At 42.0% G+C, this 16,362-nt stretch overlaps 1 protein-coding gene across 1 annotated transcript in view; it reads left to right on the plus strand.

The window, feature by feature from the left end:
* urb2 (URB2 ribosome biogenesis homolog) overlaps positions 1–16,362 on the plus strand; it is a 79,851-nt gene that overhangs the window by 39,136 nt on the left and 24,353 nt on the right. Inside the window, exons 9-10 of the mRNA XM_034187665.1 lie at positions 8,726–8,840; positions 9,222–9,355. Of these exons, the coding sequence (XP_034043556.1) occupies positions 8,726–8,840; positions 9,222–9,355 (249 nt within the window). The remainder of the gene's footprint in view (positions 1–8,725; positions 8,841–9,221; positions 9,356–16,362) is intronic.

Here is a 16,362-nt window from a genome sequence, read left to right on the forward strand (position 1 = left end):
CAAAACGTCAGTCACTTTCTTTTATCTCCACAAGTGAGAAACTTGGACGTAATTTTGGACTCTGAGCTGACTTTTATTCCACACATTAAACATATCATTAAACTAGGTTTTTACAATGTTAAGAACATCGCCAGAGTCCGCCCCATTCTCTCTCGAGCCAACACAGAGATGCTGATGCATGCTTTTGTCATTAGTTGTATCGACTATTGTAATGCCCTGCTTTCTGGTCTTCCTAAGAATAATATATCCGGCCTCCAACTTTTGCAAAATTCTGCAGCTCCTGTCCTGACAAGGACTACAAAGCGGGAGCAGTGGCGGTCCCAGCCTGTTTGGCGCCCTGGGCGAGCAACCCCACCGGCGCCCCCCCCAATGCAATCGCAGCAGCAGGGCATACTGCACTACTCCACTTGGGGGGTAATAAGCGCCCTCTGCCTACTGTGTGGTTTCTGCCATTGTCTGACAGACAGGTTTTAACTGGAGGATCCCCCCACCATCACAGGCACAATCAGAATTTCTTTTCAATTTTTATTTGAAGAAACATAGAAGAAACTTAAATATTACTATAAACATAACCAAAAACAAAAAACAAACTAATACTGCGTAAGTTAAAAGTATAACACACAAATAAGAAAACAAATAATGTAGAAATAAATACAAAAAATAAATGCAATAAAAATATTACTGTAAACAAACATCAAGACAGAAATAAACTGTAATACTGTGTAAGTTAAAAGTATAAAATACAAATAAAAAAATAAATACTGTAGAAATAAAATAATAAAATAAAAATAAGGCATTTCTAAATTGCACCAATATAAAACCATTTGAGAAATTATCTCACTGCACAACTGGAGGAAGGTCTGAACTTTTTTATAGGACAATTTACAGTATTTCACATTTTGGGGAACAAAAAGAATTGCACAACTGTTGTGTAAAGTCCTATCCTTCATTAATAATAATTCAATAAGAGATAATGATTCAATAAGAGACTACTAACTACACTATTACTTTTCAAACAAGAAATACAAATTAAAATGTACAAATGAACATTGTAGAAAACCTATTTGCTAGTACTGTACTTTGAACAACAAGATATAGTTTAATGTGCAGCAGGTTACAGCCTACGTAACACATTTCACACAACAAGAAATGACACAGCTTCTGCTTACCTTTATCTTTTGCTCGTTTCTCCTCTTCTTCTTTTCTCTTTTTCCTAAACTGCGCACCTGATGGCTTTGCCCTTTTCTTTTCCATCTTCCATAATACGCACTGAAGCGGAATAGGTTATCACCCCCGCCCATCCCCAGGGTTGCCAGATTGACAGTTGCCAGCACCAACACAACAAAACCTCCTCCAAACCTCCAGAACCTGTTACCTGTCTGTCAGGCCATGGCAGAAATCTACATGCACCACACACCAGGCAGATGGCGCTCATTACCCACAAGTGGAGTATAGCAGTAGGCACTGCTGCAGCGATTGCAATGCATTTGGGGGGACCGGGGGTCGGTCATGCTGTCCCACATAAGAAGCCGCCCTGGGCGGCTGCCCATATCGCCCATATCAGAAACCGCTTCTGAGCGGGAGCATATTACACCGGTTTTAAAATCGCTGCATTGGCTCCCCGTGTGTTTCAGGATCAGTTTTAAGGTTCTTTTAATGGTTTTTAAATGCCTTAATGGTCTTGGCCTTTCTTATCTTTCAGAATTGCTTTTACCATATGAGCCCTCATGCTCTCTGTGCTCCTCTGGCAGCAGACTGTTAGTCATTCCCAAAGTCAGAACACACACTCATGGCGAGGCGTCTTTTCAGTTTTACGGTCCTCGTCTCTGGAATAGTCTGCCGGAGGGGCTCAGGGCTGCAGAGAATGTTCAGGTTTTTAAGAATAGGCTCAAGACTCATCTTTTTAGTTTAGCTTTTAATTGTTTATTTATCATTATTATCTTGTTTAAATTGTTGTTGTCTTTTATTCTTCTAATGTGCGTGTGTGTGGTGAGCGGTGGTGTGTATCACGTGGATCATGGGAGGGGTTTTTTTGTGGGTTGTTTTTACGTGGGTCGATGGTAGTTCAAAGGTACTGTTTTTACTTTGTGAAGCACTCTGTGTTGCATTTAATTGTATGAAAAGTGCTCTATAAATAAAGTATGATTGATTGATTGATTTCAACAGCTGCCGCACCCCCGTCCATTCAGCGGACAGACCAAGTTGTCACTCTGTGATCAGATGAGCGACTCCTTGCCTGCGGGGATGCGTGCGAACCACACTCATGCACGTGTTGTGGGGAGAGCCGACACTCTGGCACGTCACGTACACTCGGAAACTCCACAGTCGTGGGGCACTTAGACAAATTTCATATCCAGCTCGACAATGATTGTTTGCTGACTGTTTTCATGATGATAGTACGAATAGCCACACATTTTCTAAGTGCCAAACGAGCGGTGTTAGATGTTCATATGTGTCAGTTGGAATTTGGCCGACACCTGCTGTGAGAGGGTTTAATGGGCTTGCACAGCGCACACTCTTTCAGCCGCTGGTATGTGCAAATAATTGTAGCAACAGGTGTATGACGTGTTCAAGGCAGCTACGAATTTACACGTTTTGCATACGATTCCTGCTTCATGCGCACTTTGTGCGCACTTCGACCAAATTTGCACTGTGTATGAAGGGGCCCTACTCACTAGACAATCACATCCCCCTTATGTACATGTGATTTCTTGGTGTTATTCTTTTTAATAAATTGTAAAAAAAAAAAAAAAAAAATCAAACTTTTTTCACATTGTAATTATGGGACATTGTGTGTAGAATTTTAAGAAAATTTCAGGCATTTTGGAATAAGACTAACATAACAAAATGTGGAAAAAGGGAAGTGGTGTGAATACTTTCCGGATGCACCGTAGACCTGGGTTCCATTCTGGTCGTCCCATGCAGGCACAAAACAAACATTTCACACAGGTATGAGATTTATTTTTTAATCTGCGTGAAGTGTGCATGATAAAGAAGGTGATCTGAAGGCACTGTCTTTGAATCACAAACAAACACATCTCCCACAAGTGTATTTATGCCCCTCCACGTTTGAAGGAAATTGCAGAAAATTACTTTTCTGGCAGCGCTTGTTCTGAGTACAGAGGCAAGAATTTCAGAATATTTTGAACATGTCCACAGTATGCTCTGTGACTGATCTTCAACCTATGTGGCCCATCCACATTGCCAGCATCAAGTTCTTCAGTGACAGTCAAGCACATGTGACTGAAATGGACCCTGTGACTGCACAGCCTAATACGACATCTGCAAACTAGTGCGTGAGGAAAAGTTTCAAAAAGGTCACATTCCAGAGACAATAATTAATGGTTTATTTCATCCACCTGTGACCCCAGCCTGCGGGGTCACAGGTGGATGAACTCTCTGCACAACTCTCTGTGCGTGCATGCATGCAAATGGTGTTATAATTTTGCATGCATTCTCATTTTTGTGGATGATTCATGCACTGCAGTGGGAATGGGAATGCTGCAGCATATCTTGCTTTAAAATCTTTACTTTTCTGCATTGATGCTGCCATCACAGAAGTGTAAACTACCTTTGCCAAAGGCTCTGACACAACCCCATGCTGTGGCAGACCCTGGCTTTTGGACATGTTGCTGATAACAGTCTGGATGGTCCTTTGCATCTTTGGTCCAGTGACATGGAGTCCATTTCTTCGTATAAAAATCTGGAATAGTAATTTGTCTGCCACAGTACACATTTCCAAGCCAGATACCTCCTTGCCCAGAGACATGATGCACCTTCTGGACAAAGTTAACATTAGCTCTTCTGCATGCTGCTTTTGTATCAAATTGTGATTACAGTCGCCTGTTGACATCACCCATTTGAAAAATATCATTTAATTTTGTTTTACCTCGTTAATAACTAACTTGCCCCCTTCCCAAAGTTTTTGTGTTGCCACCCTGTAATGCAGGAATGGATGTTTTATCAAATTAAATGAAGTGGGCTCCATAAAACATGAAATATCTGTGGTTCATTCTGTCTGCAATGAAATAAAAGTAAAATTAATTGTAAGAAACACTGCAGTTTTTTTTTTTTTTTTTTTTTCATTTTCCATTTCTTCCCAACCTTTTCTGATTTGGAGTTGTAGTTTAGTGTTTCCAGTTCACCTGAATGCTTTTGTGTTTGGACTGTGCGATGTAACTGTTGGACAAAGGTGAGCGTTCAAACTGGACTTTAAGAATAGAAAGAAAGCCTTTATTGTCATTATACACAGCAAACACAGTCTGCATAGTACAACGAGATTAGGGGGGCTGCTCCTTAAAAAGTGCACGCAGTGCAATACCAGACAATATAACATGAATAAACAACAATATCACATAAAGAAACACGTGAAGTCCTTTGCTGAAATGTAAAATTGTGTAACATGTGGACAGTGTAAACAGTGTAGCAATTGAGAGAGTGCAAAAGGAAATGTAAAACTGTATGACAACTATAGGCCTAGTACCTAATATAGTCCGTTTTTAGTACAGATTGTTGTTCAACATGGTGATGGTTTTGGGGAAGAAACTGTCTCTGAGTCTGTTTGTCCTGGCCAGTATGGACCTGTAGCGCCTGCCAGAGGGCAACAGGTTGAAGAGGTGAAAGCTGGGGTGTGTATTGTCCTTGAGAATGTTCTTGGCCCTACTAAGACAACGGCAGGTGTAGATGGTGGAAATGGGGGGCAGAGGACAGCCAGTGATTTTTTTTTTTTTTTTTTGGGCAGTGTTTGCTACCCTCTGCAGTCTCTTCCTGTCAGCTTCAGTGCAGCTGGAGTGCCACACTGACACTGCGTAGGTCAGCAGGCTCTCTATAGTGCAGCGATAGAAGGTCACCAGCAGGGTTGTGCTTAATTGCTCTTTCCTAAGCACCCTCAAGAAGTGTAGTCGCTGCTGGGCCTTCTTGACCAGTGCTGCGGTGTTGACTGACCAGGAGAGGTCAGCAGAGATGTGAACCCCTAGGAACTTGAAGGACTCCACTCGCTCCACGCATTCGCCATTGATGTACAGTGGGGCAGGCGCAGTTTTCTTTCAACGGAAGTCCAGGATGAGTTCCTTAGTCTTTGTGATGTTTAGTGCCAAGTTGTTGGCTGCACTCCACTTGACCAGTTTTTGGACCTCATCTCTGTAGGCCGCTTCGTTTCCCCCTGTTATCAGCCCCACCACTGTTGTGTCATCAGCAAATTTAACGATGATGTTCTCCGAGTGGGTGGGGGTGCAGTCAGATGTGTAGAGCGAGTAGAGAAGTGGGCTCAGCACACAGCCCTGGGGGGAGCCGGTACTGAGAGTATGGAAGGAGGAGATCATACAAGGTCTGTTAATCATACAAGGTCTGTTGGAAAAGTATCTGACTTTTTTTTTTTTTTTTTTTTTTGTGCAAAAACTTGATGGATTTGAATCACGTGTGCTTGCATGAGCCAACCTTGAACCTTCGTGGGCATGCGTGAATTTTTTCACACCTGTCAGTTGCGTCATTTGCTGGCAAGCAGCATTTGTGTGAGGTCATGTGTAGTGCTCTCGGCGGATTTTCATTGCAAGTAAAATGACGGGACGACTGGAGCAGCGCTACTGAATCAAATTTTGCCAGAAACTGGGCGACAGCCAGGTGGAAACCATTCGGAAGATTCAGACGGCTTTTGGTGACGATCCTATGGGCATCACACAGACTAAGGAGTGGTACAACTGGTTTAAAGATGGCCGCACAACGGTGGAGAGCGAGCCACGCTCCAGTCGGCCATCAGCATGCTGAAATGACCAGATAATTTCCAAAGTGAACGCTGTGGTGTGCTTTTTCGGCACACTCCACTGTGACAGACGATTTGGCCATGAAAAGAGTAGCAGCGAAATTCGTGCAGAAGCTGCTAACGGCGGAGCAAAAGCACCTTCTTGTTGTAGTCTCATAGGACATGCTGGACTCCGAAAAATGATGCCCACCTCTTCCACAATTTCTCGGATAGTCACACGACTGAAAAGCCACCGAAAGCCGTCTGAATCTTCCGAATGGTTTCCACCTGGCTGTCGCCCAGTTTCTGGCAAAATTTGATGCGGCGCTGCTCCACTTGTTCTGCCATTTTCCTTGCAATGAAAATCCACTGAGAGCACAACACATGACCTCACACAAATGCTGCTTACCAGCAACTGACGCAATCGACAGGTGTGAAAAAATTCATGCATGCGCACGAAGGTTCAAGGTTGGCTCATGCAAGCACACGTGATTCAAATCCATCAGGTTTTTGCAAAAAAAAAAAAAAGGTTGGATACTTTTCTAACACCTCGTATTTGAACCTACATCCATCTTTCTATGGAGTGATATCAAGATGTCATGGCACTCCAATACCAAGAGTGATGGAAAGAGAATATTTTCTGCAGTACCTGTAATAGATTATTTGGTTGTAGTTAGCATTGTCAGGTTTTTCTGCTTCTTCAGATCACATAGAGAATTGGGATGCAATAAAGTTGTTTGCATTTGATATGATATGAGGATACAGTACGCCTCAGAGGAATGAATCTTTAGCCGAAGTTTGTACTGGAATCAGCTGGGACAGTGAGAATGGAAATCCACATCCCAGCTTGCACAAAGCGTTTTGATTGGTTTACAAGATACATTTGTGTTGTAGTGGTGAAATAATGTTTTAGTTTTGCACTGTCAGACACACTGACTCCTTTTGGTCACAAAATGATGACAGAGTGAAACATGGCTAATGCACTGAATAGAAAGGCAGGCAGTCAGGCACTCACTAACTTATGTCAGATGTTTTGAGGACAAAAGGAGGTGGCAAAGGAAAGGAGCAGAGAGGAAAAAGTGAGCACAAATAACAAAGAATGAGACGAGCAAGGTATGGAGAGCAAACAACATTGTGGAAATGGAATGCAATATAAGAGGAAGGTTACTGGATAAGAGAGGGGAGTAACATGAAGGAAGGTGTGATAGGACAGGAGGGAGGGGTGCAGAAAGGAGGTAGGGGAGCTGGCATTCAGTGCAGGTTGGCATGGACGGGGTTTAGGTTGATGGAAACCATTACCAAGCTCCAAAGGGAGTTAGTGACTTCATCATTCCCATTAATATTCTGTCTTTGGCCCTCAGAGAGCATCAGCACAGAGAGGGCTACAGGTTAGCAGTACAAATAGAACTGTTATGAAAATCCAGCTTTTACCACAATAATGTTTTTAGATGATCTTGAGTAAGTTCCTTCAGCTGGTCCCTTGTTTGTTTTTTTTGTTTTGTTTTTTCCCCATCAGTGTCACCGCAGCAAATTTGAGGTGGATCTGTATGTTGGCACAAGTTTTATGCCAGATGCCCTTTCTGATGCAACAACACATTACACGGACAAATGGGCAGGGGTGAGGTTTGATCTGGGAACTGTTCGTACTGTCCATACAACCACGCTAACCACTTGGCAGCCACCCCTGCTTTCTCTTGTTTTGTATTGTTGTTCATATAACAAACATGGTGTCACTATGTAGTCCTGCAGGATCTGGATTGTTCAGCTGTGAGTTTTGTGGGGGTTTTTTTTCTGTTTTGTTTCTATCGTTTATTTGCCCCCTCCCTCCTTTGTGACATTTAGTCCTTAATTTATGTTGAAATATCTTGAACCCTTTACGCACGATGGGTTTGCTACTGTGACTCAAGTTTTGTTGCCAGATTAACTGGACCTGGTTGATAGAAAGTTTTAATTAGATAAATGGAGTTTCCTAGTAAACAGTCACTTGACAGCTTGACATTGATATGTTAATATGTCAAAATCTTGAAATTGTGGTGGCCAAGTGGTTAATGCAGATGGTTTCAGTGCAGAAGGTTCTGGGTTCAAATCCACCCCTGCCACATTTCTCCATGTAATGTGGAGTTGCGTCAGGAAGGGCATCCGGCGTAAAACCTGTGCCAATTCAACATGCAGATCCACCTTGGATTTGCTCTGGCGACCCAGAGTGCAAATAAGGGAGCAGCCGAAGGGACTTACTGAAAAAGGAGACATCCCCTCTACACAGTATTTCATCTGCATTAAACGATCCAAAACAAGTGATTCATATGGACCTGGTGGTTTTATAGGAGTCTCCATGATTATCCAGAGTGGGTAATGTGACTGCTCTGATTTAAACTAAGACTTGTTTTATTTTTTTCAGTTTTTTCAATGCAGTTAACTTATTTCTGAATGCTGAAATAACATTTGTGGAATTCAGAAAAATTTAACAGCTGCCACCACCACTGTTAGGTGGCAGTTATGTTGTAGTTATGAGTTTACTTCAAGGTCCTGTCCACACAGGCATTTTGCAAAATGTAGTTTTATGTGTTTTTTGTCCACATGGAAACTGTCCTTAAAATCACTGGAAAGTGAGATTTTTGCAAAATATCTTCCAGGGTGAAGACTTTCAGAGACTTTATTTCAGTGTTTACTTGTAGACAAGAAAAACTGAGTGTACATGTGAACTTATCCTTATAGTTCAAGGGCAAAAAATGAAAATTCTTCCACATTGCAGAAGATGGAGCTTTATATATATATATATATATATATATATATATATATATATATATATATATATATATATATATGAGATAACTTGATAGATATGTTTGTCACTCTTCATTTTACAAGTAGTAGTATAAATAGTGGAAATAGCACAGTTCTTGTCAAATTTATTAATTATTCATCAATCAGATGTGTTATTTATCTGTTGTGTATGGTTTTCTTAAATAATCCGCTGCACATTTCCAGGTCATGTTGGAAGCAGCACCATCATTTCTGAATGTCTTCTATCGTCTGGTGACATCAATCATGCAAGAGGGTCGGCAGAGAGGAGACATCGACACACATGCACGATCTCAGACTGGTAATCTCATTATGCTGCTAGAAATTTCAGATTAGTTCAAGCACTTACCAAAAAAATTCTTGTATAGAAGATTGATGATTTTGTAGAGTTGTAATATGAGACAGAGTGGATAAGACTTCTTGATTATTACTGAGATATTTAAACCTTAATGGTGGTGTTATAAAATTGGATAGGAACATTCATTGATGAAATGGAGCCAGTGGAAAGCAGCAAAAAGTACTAGGAGTGATGTTTTAACTTCAAAGTCCACACTATTGGCACACAAACAATTACTTTGCCATATGCAGTGTGCCATGATTGCTTTGATGACTTGATATCTAATTAGACAAATTGTAATTGGCATGTGCAGTCTGTTTTTCCACTTACACCGTCTGCCTCTAGGTGTGGATGGTGACGTGTATCTTCAGTGTGCCAGACTGGTGGAGAGGATGTATTCTCACATCGCTGCCACAGTTGAGAGCTTCACCACACTGTCAGCCTTCATGGTGGCTCAGTATGTCACAGAGCTGCAGAAGGTACGCACAAAAGCAACGCTGTGAATGCTCCCTTTCTTTCTGCTTATTGGAAAATAACTTCTGATGGTTTTTACAGTCTGCTGAAAGATACACACACAGAGAAGCACGTTTAGTCACAGACATTATTCAGAGTGAACGCAGTTCCTCTTTCAAAATCTCACACACGTGTGCGCACGCGTGAATGAGGCTGCAGGATCTCAGCTTGATCGTTTGATCCAGCTTCGTTTCCCTCTTGGTGCGTGTTAAGCTGGCAGGATTCAGTGGAGCTGAGCAACAGAAATGCTGACACTGAGAAACAGACAGGGAACAGGGGAGTGTTTCCGTTGGCCAGATTCTAAGTGTTGACAAATGCTGGGGAACAGATCTCGGATTATCGTAACTTCAGGGTGGATGTTCCCTTCACGAAATGAGTCACGTCTGGTTGGTGAATGCAGCTGCTCCCTGAAGCCAGACTGTATTTAAGGTGGCACCAAATTGACTCAGCATTTTTCCACAGGAGTTAACCATTAAGAAGAAATGCTCTGAGACACACAGCTTGTCAGACAGAGACAGACGGGCAGTTTAAAAGATGAAGACTGAGAGACAGAAGTATGGATGAAGATATGAATGGATTTGTTGGAGCTGTGTGTGCAGCATGTAATAATCCAGGGAATGATTTACCTTTTTCAGTTGAAGGTTATTTAGCTGTGTCTGTGTCAGACGTGAAAGCGAGCCTTCACATAGGGACTGGCTGCTGTGCAGAGTCTTTAACTTCCTTTCTCCTGCTCTGTTCAGTCCATGGACTGAGTATCACTAGACAGAGGAGTTGCCAATGCCAATAACTTTCCATTAGAATGAATGTCCAAGTCTTCATTCATTAGTGTTTTTGTATTCATCAGTGTGTTGGAGAAAAGTTCTCAAATTTACTTGTACAAAGAATTTCTTTTAGGATATTTCCATGCACCAGAAATGTTTCGTTATCAGTTGTTGACATAGTTGTGATACACACACTTGTATGTAGTCTACCTTGATGAATCTGATATGTCCTAAATCACAGCGATAAAGCGCTGCCCCAAATGACTGTTTATGCAAGATTCCCACTCTTTTTGATGATTGTGGGTACTTTCACCCACTGGTCATGAACATTTGGGGTTCAGCCAAAATGACCTCAGACTCACCTAAAGTTAAGATTTTCTCTGATTTAGATATTCACACCCAACCCCAAAATGATAATCAAGAAAATTATTCTAATCCTCAAGCACAGTTTTCTCCCCTCCCCATTCCCCTGCTGGCCTGTAATCACACTGCACTCCACATGTGGAAAGAAAATGAGCAAAATGTGTCAGTACTACTACCAGTGGTTTTACTGATGCAAAAATATATGTAACTTTTACAGAGTAAACTAATGTGTGTCAAATGCCTATGGGTCAGTCAATGATAATCTTCCTGGCCGCGGAGTGGGTCAACACTGAAGACAAGCACGATACTAAGTTGAGAATTCAAGCTGTCTCACCTGACCTGGGTGACTTGCAGTCTGACAGTAATACAAACAAGGACAACACCAGAACTTAAAGACAACTAACTGTACATATGAGTGAACAAGAGGACTTAGTTGCTATATGATGACCACTTTTTTATGTCATGTTTGGATCATTCACCTTTAGTGACCAATGGCCAAAACCACTATTTTTAAACCGTGGTCTGCTCCTGACAGATGAGAGACCAGACTTTCGCTTTCAGGAAGATGATTGACCATTCCCTCATTTGAGCGGATCATGGCAGCAAATCATGCGTTTGGCTTGACATGGAGTGGTAGTCCATGGCAGTCAGAATATTTTTTGAATACATTCTAAAAGTAAATGATGCACACAGCTGTAGCAGACTGAAATCCGTCCGGAAGTAATGGCTGTATTGAAAGATACTGAGATTCGGGTTTACAATGGGGTGAAGTATGTAATATGACTTAAATAGCACAGGATAAGACTGCTTGAATAAAGACTGAGCAGACAAAACAGGCTTATGTGCCTTTTTTATCCTTCCAGTATGAAATAGAGGGGGGATATAGCGATCTAGTGTTAATTTTGTCAGACGAGACAAGTCTGGTTTGTCAACAACCATTTTTTGTGATATGAAAAGGAGGACTATGACGGCACTATGTCAGTGTTCTAAAATGCTGAATAACTAAATTAACATGCATATTGTTGATGAAAAAGACAAGACTAATATGCCTTTACTTTCCCTGCTCTTTCTCTACCGGTGTTTTTTCTGATGGCACCAACCTGTTCAAACCATGTGCGCATCGTATACTGAATTTATGAGATCATGAGATGAAATAAACGGTCAAATATCCTTAAATCCTTAAAAATGAGAATATATAAATGAATTGAGGAAAATGTACGCATTCACGGGTTAAAAAAACCCTGCTATGGAGAAGCTGCAGTGATGTTCAGAGGCACAGATCACAAAAAGCAGGTGAGAACTCTGAACTTTAACAGGTGTTATTTTCCAAAGGTATTTATTTGTTCAATCTTAAGCTTAATGTAGTGTTCAAGCACAAAAAGTGACTGATGAGGAGAAAGAAATGACTTCATCACACTAAAATGAACTGGAGTCGGAATAAAAATACAAGCTGCTGATTTTGTTATTTTTCAAAGTTATTATAAAGACGCGTTACGAATGTCATTTTTCTGTCATTCGTGACACATTCCTGACATTCTTAATGTGACTTAATGCATCTGAATAGGTTTCTTAATAGTGTGTGTTGGTGCGTGATATTCTTGATATTCATGGAGCATGTTTTTGCCTGTCAAAAAATCTTCCACGAATGTCACACACCACCCTCATTTAGTTTCACGTCGTGGAGGTCGCAACTGAGCGTATTGATCCGCCTTGATGAGTATTGATCCTTAATAGAACGTGACGACATTCGTAGTGGTTCCTGTGATGGTTCTTGGAGCCCAACTGTCACGCGTTATTACAAAGTGACACGGAAACTGTCAAGTTTTGACACGACTTGTAACGCGGCGTCACATTTCACTGTGCACCACGACAAATCAGTTTTCTGTGACGTGCGCACAATTAAACTCGGCTCCAAATGTCGTTCCACAGTTCCTGCTGAAGCTCCTCAGGACTCTCCTGCAGGTGTTCCACCTGCTGTAACCGATGAGCGGGAGAATGAGTCTGAGCAACCAGAGGAGCGAGAGGAGACTCACATGCAGCCAGACATCTCTGCACCTCCTCCAGTCCGACGGAGGAAGAAGCGCGCGCACAATTAAACCCTGCTGCACAACATTCAGTTTGATTGCCGACACCAAGTCGGCTAAAAGTCAAATTTCAGTGCTCTTCAGCGCGCTCCTGCAGGTGTTCCACCTGCTGCATGTGCTTGATGTTTGGGAAAATGCGCCAGATGAGAGCCGCATGAAGCCACACATCTGGCTCTGTCCTCCTCCTCCTCTCTGCGCCACTACATGGCACAGAGCCCAACTACGCATGCAGTCACAAAGTTCTTCTGAAAAACTGGAGCGATCTGAATTCGGTTGGATGAATATGGGTGTGTGTGTGGAGACAATTCACCTCGTTCACAACGTGACAGAACTTAACGATGCGCTGTTACGCGCAATAGTGCGTATTTAACGCGGAACACTATTCTTGACCGTGCGTAATGGTTCCTGATAATTCTCCGGCAACATGTGCCATTAATCGTAACGTGTGGTAACAGGTTGCAGCAGTTCCTGAGGACACCTGACGCCTCTGCCCCGAATAATCACATTCGTGATCAGCGGCCAAGAATGTGTACTTCGTGGCATTCGTGACTTGTCGTCGTTATGTGTAAACGCAGCATAAGCTGCAGCTATATGTTTTATTAATTTCAAAGTGAGTTACCTCTTATTTTATTCTGATTTATTTATACAAAAAATATGGAGAGTCAAATCAGCCTGCATTGATTTGTTCAGTTTATATCAAAGTTTACCTGCACATGTTTGTGTATTTTTTCCTTCTTTATAAGAGTTTGCTGTTTGCATTTGTTCCACAAAGTTTTAAAACACAATAAAATGTTCACACTTTTCTTTATAGCAGTTCTGTAATTTCAGAAATGCAACAGAAACAACCATAAATCAGAAAAAGTTGGGACTATAATAAAATGAAGATAAAAATAAAAAGATTATATAAAGAGATTATGTATGATCCGACTAGTCGACTAATCGCAAAAATAATCGTTGACTAGTCGACTATCAAAATAGTCATTTGTGGCAGCCCTAGCTGAGATCCTGATCGATGTGTTTATCTCTTCTAGATTCGACTACTGAACTGGTCTCTAATTGGTTCAAAATGCTGACTTTTGACACGAAGCATAAAGTCGACCACATTACACCCATTTTGGCATCCCTTCACTGGCTTCCTGTCCCAGTGAGATCAGATTTTAAGGTTCTGCTACTAGTCTATAAAATTGTTCATGGACTCGCACCTCCCTACCTAGCTGACCTAATTAAACCTTACATACTGGCCCGGGCTTTGCGTTCTCAGGGTGCAGCACTACTTTGTGTCCCTAGGGTGAATAAGAAGTCTGCGGGTCACAGAGCTTTCTCTTATCATGCCCCTGTTCTGTGGAATGATCTCCCTGCGTCAATAAAACAGTCAGATTCTGTGGAGACTTTCAAGTCCAGACTTAAGATGCACTTATTTTCCCTTTTGTATGACTAGCATACTGGCATAGTATAGTTCTGCGCATTTTATTCTTTTAATTCATTTTATTAGGAAACAGAGCATGTCGCGGCCTCAACTTTTCCTAAATTTTGTGTCTTTTAGTGAAGCTTAGGGCTAGTGGCCGGCAATCACCGTAGTATTTCCTGTTTTTCTTGTTGTTTAATGCTGGAAAATTATATTGTATTTTTTGTCTTTCTGATGCCTGATTGTTTGTTTTTTTCCTCTCTGTTTAAGGTGCAGCTCCATCCAGAGATGGGTGTGGTATTTGTGCCGAAAACCCTCCTGCTCTGTGCACCAACAGCATTTCCTGTGTATTCGTTTTGTGAGTTGTTCTGTAATTTATGTCCGTAGCATGGCCCAAGCAGAGTATCACCCCTGTGAGTCTCGTCTGCTTGAGGTTTCTTCCTTAGAGGGAGTTTTTCCTTACCACTGCTACTCTGGGGGTTAGTAAGATTACACCTTGTGTGAAGCGCCTTGAGGCAACTCTGTTATGATTTGGTGCTAAATGAAAATAAATCGAAAACTGAAAAAAATCAGGGGTCACCACCGCTGGTCCTGGAGGGCACCTGCCCTGCATGTTTTCCAACTGTCCTGATTCCACTCCCTGGCAATTAACTTTATTGGGTGTGCTCAGCCAGACAAGAGCTGAAAAACACCAGCTTTAAAAAAAAAAAAAATCAGGTGTGACTTGAATAGGTAGATGTGGAAAACATGCAGGGCAGGTGTCGTCCAGGAACAGGGTTGGTGACCCCTGCTTTGCATGAAAGAAAATCTCCCTCCATTTGTCTCTGGAATGCCCTGTTAAAGACTTGTAATTAACAATGGCTGTGTTAGCGTTGTTAGAGGACCTTGCAAATGATGCAATCTGACATGAGCTTGTAATTGGGGAACGTGAGGATTTTCTTGCAAATGACTATAATTGGCTCATAAGCCAATTTCTGTTACCAAGGCTGCTGTTAATGGAGTTGTACACAGAACTGCGGCAGGCCCTGGAGCGCAATACAGTGAGGAGACAGGGGTTGCCTGTGTCTACACAGATGCTGATCATGCTGCGGTTCCTGGCAACAGGGGCAATCCAGCGGGAGCTGGCCGATTGGTCAGGATTGTGCCCGTCCACCTTGAGCTGAGCCATGCCAGCTGTGTGGGACAGAATCATCTGAATGTCATCCAGGTACATCACATTCATTTAATTTATTTCATCATTATTCCAACATTAAAGCGCAATTTGCAGTGAGACCCGGTGTCGATGACTAAACTGTCCCTCCTAAAAATCTTTCCTCTGTTGCCATCACTGCGTATGCGTCATTTCTGAGCGTCGGCAGCAGTTCACGGATTATCACCTCGTTTCTACTTAAAACTGCACTCCACTCATCTTCTCAGCAACAGATATCTGAACCTTTTGTACAACAATCATTTCCACATAAATTCTGCATTATTTCATCATAAAAGACGTGACAGCAGTACGTCTGAGTCTGACGTGCTGCTGTGCATGCGTCATTTATGAGCGTCAGCAGCTATTCACCAATTATCGCCTCACTTCTTCTTAAAACTTACTTTAGAATGATTTAAGAGGTTGTACTTTGTCATCTAATGGTTAATAATCACATTCTATCAGGCGTGGCAAACCAGATGGACACAAATGCAAGCTCACTAGACTTGGTTATGTTCAGATGGTTTAATAACAGGCAGGGATTCGGTACACAGGAGGTCCAGCAGCGAGGCAAAGGTAGCAAAAGGCGAGAGGCTGAGACGTGGTACAATAAACAGGCACAGGTCAAAAAACACGGTGTAAGGGCAATCGGAAGCAAGGCAAAATCAAGATCAAAAAGTGAGGCGGAGTCAAAACATATGCAGGCAAAAACAGAGCAAAGAACAGCACTGGAAAGTGTACAAAGACAATGATCTGGCAGTGAGACTGTGAGGGCTTAAATGACTGGTGGTTTAATCAGTGAAACAAGATGCAGATGTCAGTGAAAGTTCTGCAAGGGGCGTGACCGGGGAAGACAAAGATTTTGCACAGTGCAAGAAAGTGAAAGCAGGAAAACACAGAGTGGAGTGATGAAAGAGACAAAGACACGTGAGCAGGTGCAAGAGCGGAAGTGGATGAAAACACAGAGCAGAAAGAATCATAGTGAGAAAGATGAGGACACAAGGGCTGGTGCAGGGGCAGTCAAATAAGAAGGGCAAAATCAGAGACCAAGGACAGAATGCAGAGCAACTATGACCGGGAATTAATTAAACATAAACATATGAACTGAAAAGTGAATCATCAGAATAAGAACAAAACTAAGATAGAAACAAATCATGACTGAAGGAAGAAATAA

This window comes from Thalassophryne amazonica, chromosome 2, assembly GCF_902500255.1.
Source record: "Thalassophryne amazonica chromosome 2, fThaAma1.1, whole genome shotgun sequence".
Classification (NCBI taxonomy): Eukaryota; Metazoa; Chordata; class Actinopteri; order Batrachoidiformes; family Batrachoididae; genus Thalassophryne; species Thalassophryne amazonica.